The sequence below is a fragment of the Lolium rigidum genome, chromosome 7 (assembly GCF_022539505.1).
Source record: "Lolium rigidum isolate FL_2022 chromosome 7, APGP_CSIRO_Lrig_0.1, whole genome shotgun sequence".
In the NCBI taxonomy this organism is placed as follows: domain Eukaryota; kingdom Viridiplantae; phylum Streptophyta; class Magnoliopsida; order Poales; family Poaceae; genus Lolium; species Lolium rigidum.
Window position 1 is genome coordinate 46,858,215 of NC_061514.1, and position 11,712 is coordinate 46,869,926.

The 11,712-nt window shown below is 42.9% G+C and overlaps 1 protein-coding gene across 1 annotated transcript; it reads left to right on the forward strand.

Annotated features, from left to right (window-relative positions):
• The first annotated feature begins 387 nt into the window (after nucleotides 1-387).
• LOC124670357 (peroxidase 2-like) lies at nucleotides 388-1,619 on the forward strand. The gene is made up of 2 exons (XM_047206868.1): nucleotides 388-747; nucleotides 861-1,619. The coding sequence occupies exons 1-2, from the start codon at nucleotides 388-390 to the stop codon at nucleotides 1,617-1,619; spliced, it is 1,119 nt and encodes a 372-aa protein (XP_047062824.1).
• The last annotated feature ends 10,093 nt before the right edge of the window (nucleotides 1,620-11,712 follow it).

Below are 11,712 nucleotides of genomic sequence, written 5' to 3' on the forward strand. Positions count from 1 at the left end.
AGTTGTCGTGCCCACGGCCCACCAAATAGATACATGACAGGTTTTAATAGCGATGATTCATCAGCTTAACGCAGGTACGGAACAGCAGCTGAGTAATTAACGGACGGAATGTCAACTGCTTCACCCGCAACATGATTGCGATAATCCATCGATAGATTGTGCTACGCACGTTCAGCTCCAAGCCAGTCCCTCAACGCAGCTCTGGTCGGCCAAACAAAAGAGTATTCCTGAAACATTCCTTGCGCGCACGATCGTTCTTCAGAGTACAGACGCCGAGTTATAGCTTTAGGCTTAACCTATAAATAGGCCGCAGAGCAGCGCTTTGTTATCACCTTAAGCTCACAAGATACACCACCGGGATCAACCAGCGCAAGCTACCCAGCGACAATGGCAAAGCTCGCCACCGCCCTGACTGTCCTCGCACTGGTCGCCTGCGTGGCTCATCCGTGCCAAGCAGGCTACGGGTATCCCAACCCTGTGCCTTCCAGCCCGAGTGCACCAAGTCCTCCACCACCGACGCCGATTACACCTAGTCCTGCTCCGCCCTCCCCGATTGCACCATCTACTCCACCACCGAATACACCTCCACCGCCCACTCCGAGCTCACCTGCACCGGGGCTCGCCGTTGGCTATTACCAGAATACATGCTACCGTGCCGAAGACATCGTGAGAGAGGCCGTGCGCAACGCCAGCAAGGGCATCATGGCGGGGCTCATCCGTCTATTCTTTCATGACTGCTTCGTCAGGGTAAGACATCGACGCTGATACGCATATATACTGTTTGATACACTGTTTGAAACATATGTGTTTGATGTGCGTGTGTACTTATGGATCATGGATGCACGATGGTTTGCGTACAGGGTTGCGATGCATCCGTGTTGCTGGATACGGCCGACCTGAACAGTGCGACGGAGAAGTTTGGCATCCCAAACCTGAGCCTGCGTGGCTTTGAAGTGATTGACGCGGCAAAGGCCAAGATCGAGAAGGAGTGCGGCACCGTCGTGTCATGTGCCGACATTGTGGCCTTCGCCGGACGTGACGCCACCTACTTCCTCAGCAACAACAAGGTCTTCTTCGACATGCCTGCTGGCCGCTATGATGGCCGTGTGTCCCTCATAAACGAGACACTCATCAACCTCCCCCCTCCCTTCGCCACCGTGGCTCAGCTCAAGGCCGGGTTTGCATCCAAAGGACTCACCGCCGACGAGATGGTAACCCTCTCCGGCGCGCACACCGTAGGGATCTCCCACTGCTCATCCTTCTCAAACCGCCTCACCTCAAACTCGTCCGACATGGACCCCAATCTGAAAAGCACTCTGCAAGAGGAATGCCGGTCAAATAATGGCAGTGACAACACGGTGGTACAAGACATCAATACCCCTGACAAGTTGGACAACCAGTACTACAAGAACGTGCTCAGCCATAAGGTGCTCTTTGACTCTGACGCCACGCTATTGACGGCGATAGACACCAGCGACGCGGTGAGTGCAAACGCTAAGGATACAAACCAGTGGGAAGAGAAGTTCAAGGCGGCGATGGTGAAGATGGGTGCTATTGATGTCAAGACAATTGCTAATGGCGAGATTAGGAGGAGTTGCCGTGTCTTGAACACCAACTAGATCGGTTAGCTGATCAGATTCATGGCGAAACTTTCTATGCTTGAGTTATTATTATTTTTAACAGTACACTCGCACTTTCTCGTGTGCAGTACTATCTGGATCCCCTTTTATTATTTATTTTATTTTCCTTTCCTAATGTTGTATTGATTTTTCCATTGGATTGGTATTGTAACAGTTTGTTCTTGACCATTTTGTCATGAAAGGTATTTGTATAGAAATGCATAATACTACTGGTTATTTAATTATTAGGGTCCATTGTTCATTGTACATCTATCTTACTTTGCATAAGAAGAGCACATATTTCTTAGGATTAATTGACCCTTGCTTAGTTATGGGCTAGAGTACACGGCACATGAAGAACCAGAGGAAGAATTTGCGACCCCTTGAATTTGTTACGCCTGCATGTGCCTCTTTGAGCCTCCTACAGGCTCGAGGACTACTGGTGGGATCATTGGTAATCAGGTACCAAGAGATGGATAAACATCAGCCTGCCGGACAAGGCTAGACCCAGACTTCAGCGGCAGAGTGCCAAGCCCGTGCTCGCCAAGCGCACCAATAGACCAGCCCCACAATAGCTGGCTAGCAAAATCACATGGCTAAAGGTCCAAGAGGCCCCGCACCATAGAACTCGGGACCCGTGACATCAGGCATGACGCACATCTGCCGATGGGACCAGATAGCTCACGCCCAGGCACGTCCCTGGCCATCCTAGCAAGGCATGACCCCTCGCTAAGTCACAACGGTCCTTCGGCCGGCGGATTCATCCCTGAGGGCACAAAAGTCCTCGATGACCTCGCCTAAAGTAGAATGGCTCCCGATGGCCGTGTGATAAGAAGATGGAGTAACGGCCAAGGAGTCAAACAATAGCGACCAAGGATCTCAGCACCGCCATGCCACCTCGACTGCGGCAGCAACCTCTCGGCCATACCTAATGTTTGTGGCTGATGGTGTAAAAGGAGCATCCCACAGAGGAAGATGGATAGACAGAAGACACACCCCCAGATTCATCAACTAACTCATGCACATTTGAATCCTGATTCAACCACACAAACCCACTAGAAGCTAGAAGACTCCCGGGAGAAGCTCACCGGAGTTGTAGTAGTTAGCTAATTCATCTATAGGATTTGAGAGCATACCCACCAGTTTCATTCGAACCGGAGTTGTATCCTAGACGGAACATATTCAAAGCGTCGGCTAGAATGCTAGTTATCGTTCACCATATCTTCCGCCTAGATTCCTAGCCGAAATACCCCCTTTGTAACATTTGAGAACCTCACATGCTCCATATAATGTAGCCGAGACAGACGTAGGGTTGTTACCGGATCATCATCCGAGGCCTAAACATGTATAAATATTCTGACTTGAGGTTTTTATCCCATCGGTTAATGATCACGAGCCCTTCATGTGACTCATTGCATATAAAACAAAAAAATTCCAACGAAGAACGAACAAAACTAGATCCAATCTACAAGATCCAAGGTCCAAAGTAAAAGATGCTAGCAACAGAGAGAGAGAGAGAGAGAGAGAGAGAGAGAGAGAGAGAGATATCCACGCACCCTCGTATATCTCTAAGCGGAAGCGTTTATAACGTGGTTGATGAATATGTACTCCTCGCGATCCAATTTGAGCAGCTCCGCAACGAGCGGTGCCTCCGAGATGTGCACACGTACAACTTGATGGTGTCGCCTCCTTCTTGATCCATCAAGGATGAGATGAGGGAGATGATATTAGATCCAGCAGCATGAAGGTATGGTGGTCATGGTGGTGAATTATTTCTGCAGGGTTTCTCCAAGCCAGAGCAATGGTGGAGATGAGGGAGGAAGGGGCGGCCAGGATTTTAGGAAAGGGGATGGTTAGTGTTACATTTTACCTCTCTTTTATATAAGAGAAATGGAAGGGTAACGGCTGGCTTGGCCTCTCCTACAAGCCCTTGGGACAGCGTCTAAAGGGAAGATGGAAAGAGTCCAACCCTTCCACTATTCGTGGACCCGTTAAGGTTTCCCTTGAGTTGGTCGGTTAGGCTAAGGTGGGCTTGTGTGTTTGCCCCATGTGTGTCCGGCCGCACCCGATCCATGTAGGCCACCCCATGACAAGTGGGCCCCCCTCGTGTCCCTCCGAAACCTTCTAGAACCCTCTTATACAATAGTGAAAAACTCCAAACTTTTTCTCGATACCCTAATTGACTTTCTACATATGAACTTTATTGTTTGGACCCTTTTGAACCTCCTCATGACATCCATCCCATCCGAGATGTCGAACAAACATCGGTATTCACCATTATCCATTTCTCATTACTACCCTAGTGACATAAAATGTTAAGTGGGACACAGATCAATAATCATGATCAAGAATATGCAGACATGATCGAGACACCTCTTGATCAATAATCATCAGTGGGACCCGGATTTCCAGAATGACTCCCACGTCTTCACTGAAGATCATTATAGGATGAACCACAATGTCGGGGATTCAAATAACCCTGTATTTGATTCCCTTTGTCTCTCTATATATTACTTGCCCGAGACTAGATCATCGGTATTGCTATACCTAGTTGAATCTCATTACCGTCAAGCACTCTTTACAATTACATAACATAACATACATGTGACTAAAGTATTATTCACTTTCTTGCGAACTCTTTGGATACTATATTACTGAGAGGACGCGGAGAATATGTTTTCATTGCATGGATGGACAAATCTCACTCTTGATTCCACCTTCCTAGGTACCTGAAAGGCACATTTATGATCAACATGTTACGGAATGATCGGTTGATGTTCCCAAAGTATTCTTTCAATGCCCGGAAGTAACATAATTTCATCGTCTAAGGAATAAGTTACTTGACATTAGAATCTTCTTAGGAAATTTGAACATAGTGACTTGATCTTAGCGCTTTGATAAATTGGGTATATCCATCACATCATTCTCCTAATGATATGACCTTGTTATTAATCGATGTCTCATGTCCATGGTTAGGAAATCATAACCATCATTAATCAACGAGCTAACCAACTAGAAGCTTGTTAGGGACTCCATGTTGTTTATGAAACCACACATGTACTATATTTCCGGTTAATACAATTCTTGCCTGGAATATAAACTCATATCATGAACCGGTAATATGTTAATAACAAAACTATATTAATGCCTTTAAGTTATATTTCCAATAGTCTTCCACTTGCACCAGAATCAATAATCTAGTTTACATTGGTAAAGATCTACCATGCATGGACTCTTGGTATTGATGGAAGAGGTTTAGTCAACGGATCTACGACATTCACGCCTATGTGTATTTTGAAAATCTTTATGTCACCATCTTTGAAATAATCACGAGTGGCGTGAAAACGGCGTTTGATGTGCTTGGAGTTCTTGTGAGACCCTGGATCCTTTGTGTTAGCAATGGCGCCAGTGTTGTCAGAGTAAATGGCCATGGGGTCCAACACGCTTGGAACTACACCAAGTTACATGGTGAACTCTTTCATCCACACACCTTCATGTGATGCTTTTGCAGCAACAATGTACTCCGCTTCTGTTGCAGATTCGTTGCTACCTCCAGCTGACACCCACACCACTCAAAACAAATATGTACTTTGATTGAGATTTTGAATCATCCAAGTAAGTGTTGAAGCTTCCATCGATGTAACCCTTTACTTCAAGCCCTTCATCACCTCCATAGACTAGGAACATGTCCTTAGCCCTCTTCATATACTAAAGGATATTCTTAACTGCTCCAGTGTTCCATTCCTAGAGCGCTCTGGTATCTCCTCGTCAGACTAAGAGCATTGGATAGATCTGGTCTAGTACATAGCATGGCATACATGATTGAGCTTATGGATGAGGCATAGCAGATGTTGTGAATCCTTTCACTTTCATCTATCGTAGCTAGACATTTAGTCATACTCAATTTCTTACCTTGTAACATGGGAAAGAACCTTTTCTTTGACCGATCTATTTTGAACTTCTTAGAATCTTTCCAAGGTATGTACTTTGACTAAGTGCTATCAGATATCTCGATCTATCTCTATAGATCTTAATGCCCAATATATCTGCAGCTTCACTAAGGTCTTTCATTGAAAAACTCATATTCAAGTATCCTTTCACGCTTTCAAGAAGTTCCATATCATTTCTGATCAGCAGTATGTCATCCACATACAATATCAGAAAAGCTATCAAGCTCCCAGTTACTTTCTTATAGATACAAGGTCCAGAGAAATTTTGGACAAATCCAAATGCTTTGATTACCTCGTCAAATCTAAGATTTCAACTCTGGGATGCTTGCTTTAGTCCATAGATGAAACTATGAAATTTTCACATGTTACCAACATCCTTAGGATCGACAAAACTTTCAGGTTACATCATATACAACTCTTCCTCAACATTTTAATTGAGTAATGCAGAGTCTTAACATCCATATGCATAATTTCTAGTAGAATTCGAATATATTTTAGCATCTCTACGCGTGGGAAGGTATCATCATATTCAACTCCTTGAATTTGTCGAAACCCTTTTGGGACAGGTGGTGCTTTATAGACGGTAACATTACCATCAACTTATGTTTTCATCTTAAAGATTCATTTATTCTCAACAACCTTTAGACCATTAGGAAGATCAACCAAACCCCATACTTGATTTCCATACATGGATTCCATTTCAGATTTCATGGCTTCCGGCTATTTTCTAGAGTCTGGGCTCACCATCGCTTCGTCATAGTTTGTAGGTTAGTCGTTGTCGAACAACATGATGCTTAAGACATGGTTTCCATACCAATCACGAGTGGAACATGACCATCTCGGCATACAAAGTTCAGTAGGAGCTTCATCTAAAGATTCATCATCGTTATATTAGCTTCCTCTCTAGATGTCGAAGGCGCTACCGGAATATTTTCCAGCGTTGCGCCACACTGCACTACAAGAGAAGGTTCAGTAACCTTGTTTAGCTCTAGTTTCCTCCCACTCACTTCTTTTGAGAGAAACTCTTTCTCAAGGGAAGTCCCATTCTTGGCAACAAAAGTTTTTGCCTTCGGGCTTGTGGTAGACAGTGTACCCAATTTTTTCCGCTTTGGGTTCCAGCATGTTAGGTTGCATCCTTTTTTCATAAGCATCGCATCCCCAAATTTTAAGAAACAACAACCTAGGCTTCTTGCCATACCATATCCCGTACGACGTTGTTTCAACGGATTTAGATGGTTCCTATTTAAAGTGAATGATGTTGTTTCTAACGCATGTCCCCAAAAATATAGTGGCAGATCGGTAAGTGACATCATAGTCCATGCCAAATCCAATAAAGCACGATTACTTCGTTCAGATACATTCTTTCGCTATGGTGTTCGATGTGCACCTCCTAACCTCCAATAGTCCAAGCGATCGAAATCACCGAGACACCGATCGATGTGCGTTTGTGCCGCCTCCCTCCACCACCATGCACGCCTCTTCAATCTTCCCGGTCCGGCCGTCCGTTGTCCAGCTCGTGAGCCCCGCACCTTGATGTCTACGGGTGCTTCTATTCTTGTAGACGAGTGTTGGGCATCCAAGAGCAGAGGTTTGTAGAACAGCAGCAAGTTTCCCTTAAGTGGATCACCCAAGGTTTATCGAACTCAGGGAGGAAGAGGTCAAAGATATCCCTCTCAAGCAACCCAGCAACCACAAAGCAAGAAGTCTCTTGTGTCCCCAACACACCTAATACACTTGTCAGATGTATAGGTGCACTAGTTCGGCGAAGAGATAGTGAAATACAAGTGGTATGAATGAATATGAGTGGTAATAGCAATCTGAATAAAATATGGCAGCGAGTAAACATGCAACAAAACAATGAAACAAACGGAGATTCGATGCTTGGAAGCAAGGCCTAGGGATCCTGCTTTCACTAGTGGACACTCTCAACAATGATCACATAATAGAACCACTCTACACTCTCTTGTTGGATGATGAACACCACTAATTGTGTAGGATTACACGAACCCTCAATGCCGGAGTTAGCAAGCTCCACAATATTCGATATTCATGTTTAAATAACCTTAGAGTGCATGATAGATCATTGCAATTACACCAAGTACTAACATAGCATGCACACTGTCACCATCACACTATGAAGGAGGCATAGATCACATCAATACTATCATAGCAATAATTAACTTCATAATCTACAAGAGATTACAATCATAACCTACGCCAAGTACTACACGATGCACACACTGTCACCATTACACCGTGGAGGAGGAATAGACTACTTTAATAACATCACTAGAGTAGCACATAGATGATATTCAACTAGATCACATAAAGAGAGAGATGAACCACATAGCTACAGCGGAGCCCTCAGCCCCGGGGTGAATTACTCCCTCCTCATCATGGAGACAGCGATGGCGGTGAAGATGGCGGTGGAGACGGCGGTGGAGATGACTCCGGGGGCAATTCCCCGTCCCGGCGGCGTGCCGGAACAGAGACTCCTGTCCCCCAGATCTTGGCTTCGCGATGGCGGTGGCTCTGGAAGGTTTCTCGTACCGTGGCTTTTTCGTATCGAAGATTTAGGTCAGGGACCTTTATATAGGCGAAGAGGCGGAGTCGGAGGGCTGACGAGGCGACGACACAATAGGGGGGCGCGGCCCACCACCAGGCCGCGCCAGCCTGGTGTGTGGGGCCCCCAGGGCTCCCCTCTGGCGGCTCTCGGGTGTTCTGGAAGCTTCGTCCAATTCTAAGACTCTAGGCGTTGATTTCGTCCAATTTTGAGAATATTTCCTTACTAGGATTTCTGAAACCAAAAACAACAGAAAACAGGAACTGGCACTTCGGCATCTCGTCAATAGGTTAGTTCTGGAAAACGCATAAAAACGATATAAAGTGTGAACAAAACATGTAGGTATTGTCATAAAACAAGCATGGAACATCATAAATTATAGATACGTTGGAGACGTATCAGCATCCCCAAGCTTAGTTCCTACTCGTCCTCGAGTAGGTAAACGATAACAAAGATAATTTCTGAAGTGACATGCTACCAACATGATCTTAATCATACTATTGTAAAGCATGTGAGATGAATGAAGTGATTCAAAGCAATGGTAAAGACAATGATTAAACAACTGAATCATATAGCAAAGACTTTTCATGAATAGTACTTTCAAGACAAGCATCAATGAGTCTTGCATAAGAGTTAACTCATAAAGCAATAAATTCAAAGTAAAGGCATTGAAGCAACACAAAGGAAGATTAAGTTTCAGCGGTTGCTTTCAACTTGTAACATGTATATCTCATGGATATTGTCAATGTAAAGTAGTATAATAAGTCCAATATGCAAGTATGTAGGAATCAATGCACAGTTAACACAAGTGTTTGCTTCTAAGACAGAAAGAAGTAGGTGAACTGACTCAACATAAAAGTAAAAGAATGGCCCTTCGAAGAGGGAAGCATCGATTGCTATGTTTGTGCTAGAGCTTTTATTTTGAAAACATAAAGAGAGCATAAAAGTAAAGTTTTGAGAGGTGTTTGTTGTTGTCAACGAATGGTAATGGGCACTCTAACCCCCTTGCCAGACAAACCTTCAAAGAGCGGCTCCCATGAAATATTTTTATTTTTGGGTGGCACTCCTTCCAACCTTTACTTTCACAAACCATGGCTAACCGAATCCTCGGGTGCCCGCCAACAATCTCATACCATGAAGGAGTGCCTTTTTATTTTAGTTTTATTTAGATGACACTCCTCCCCACCTTTGCTTTCTCAAGCCATGGCTAACCGAATCCTCGGGTGCCGTCCAACAATCACATACCATGGAGGAGTGTCTATTTTTGTAACATTATGAAGGTTAATTAATTTGGGACTGGGAATCCCATTGCGAGCTCTTTTTGCAAAATTATTGGATAAGCGGATGAAGCCACTAGTCCATTGGTGAAAGTTGCCCAACAAGATTGAAAGATAAACACCACATACTTCCTCATGAGCTATAAAACATTGACACAAATAAGAGGTAATAACTTTTGAAGTGTTTAAAGATAGCACTCAAGCAATTTACTTTGGAATGGCGGAGAAATACCATGTAGTAGGTAGGTATGGTGGACACAAATGGCATAGTGTTTGGCTCAAGGATTTGGATGCACGAGAAGTAATCCCTCTCAATACAAGGTTTAGGCTAGCAAGGTTGTTTGAAGCAAACACAAGTATGAACTAGCACATCAAAACTTACATAAAAACATATTGCAAGCATTATAAGACTATACATTGTCTTCCTTGTTGTTCAAACACTTCACTATAAAATATCTAGACCTTAGAGAGACCAATCATGCAAACCAAATTTTAGCAAGCTCTATGTATTTCTTCACTAATAGGTGCAAAGCTTATGATGCAAGAGCTTAAACATGAGCACAACCATTGCCAAGTATCAAGTTATTCAAGACATCATACCAATTACTACATGTAGCATTTCCCGTTTCTAACCATATAACAATTAACGAAGCAGTTTCAACCTTCGCCATGAAAATTAAAAGCTAAGAACACATGTGTTCATATGAACCAGCGGAGCGTGTCTCTCTCCCACACAAGCATTTATTCAAACAAAAACAAGAATAAAAACGTACAGACGCTCCAAGTAAAGTACATAAGATGTGACCGAATAAAAATATAGTTTCAAGAGAAGGAACCTGATAATGTTGTCGATGAAGAAGGGGATGCCTTGGACATCCCCAAGCTTAGATGCTTGAGTCTTCTTGAAATATGCAGGGATGAAGCACCGGGGCATCCCCAAGCTTAGAGCTTTCACTCTTCTTGATCATATTGTATCATCCTCCTCTCTTGACCCTTGAAAACTTCCTCCACACCAAACTCGAAACAAACTCATTAGAGGGTTAGTGCATAATCAAAAATTCACATGTTCAGAGGTGACACAATCATTCTTTACATTTCTGGACATTGCTCAAAGCTACTGGAAGTTAATGGAACAAAGAAATCCATCCCACATAGCAAAAGAAGCAATGCGAAATAAAAGGCAGAATCTGTCAAAACAGAACAGTCCGTAAAGACGAATTTTAAAGAGGCACCAGACTTGCTCAAATGAAAATGCTCAAATTTAATGAAAGTTGCGTACATATCTGAGGATCCCTCACGTAAATTGGCATAATTTTCTGAGTTACCTACAGAGAATTAGGCCCAGATTCGTGACAGCAAGAAATCTGTTTCTGCGCAGTAATCCAAATCTAGTATCAACCTTGCTATCAAAGACTTTACTTGGCACAACAATGCAATAAAATAAGATAAGGAGAGGTTGCTACAGTAGTAACAACTTCCAAGACTCAAATATAAAACAAAATTACTGTAGTAAAATAAACACATGGGTTATCTCCCAAGAAGTTCTTTCTTTATAGCCATTAAGATGGGCTCAGCAGTTTTAATGATGCACTCGCAAGAAATAGTATTTGAAGCAAAAGAGAGCATCAAGAGGCAAATTCAAAACACATTTAAGTCTAACATGCTTCCTATGAAAAGGAATCTTGTAAATAAACAAGTTCAAGAAGCATAATGCAACAAGCATAGAAAGATAAAACAAGTGTAGCTTCAAAAATTTCAGCATATAGAGAGGTGTTTTAGTAACATGAAAATTTCTACAACCATATTTTCCTCTCTCATAATAAATTTCAGTAGCAACATGAGCAAACTCAACAATATAACTATCACATAAAGTATTCTTATCATGAGTTCCATGCATAAAATTATTACTCTCCACATAAGCATAATCAATTTTATTAGTTGTAGTGGGAGCAAATTCAACAAAGTAGCTATCATCATTATTCTCATCAAGTGTAGGAGGCATAGTATAATCATAATAAAATTTACTCTCCATAGTAGGTGGCACCAAAAGACTACTATCATTATAATCATCATAAATAGGAGGTAAAGTATCATCAAAGTAAATTTTCTCCTCAATGCTTGGGGGACTAAAAAGATCATGCTCATCAAAACCAGCTTCCCCAAGCTTAGAATTTTCCATATCATTAGCAACAATGGTGTTCAAAGTGTTCATACTAATATGTTCCATGGGTTTTTTAATTTTCGCATCAAACCATCCATGTCTTAACTCAGGAAAAAGAATAAAAAGCTCCATGTTGCTTTCC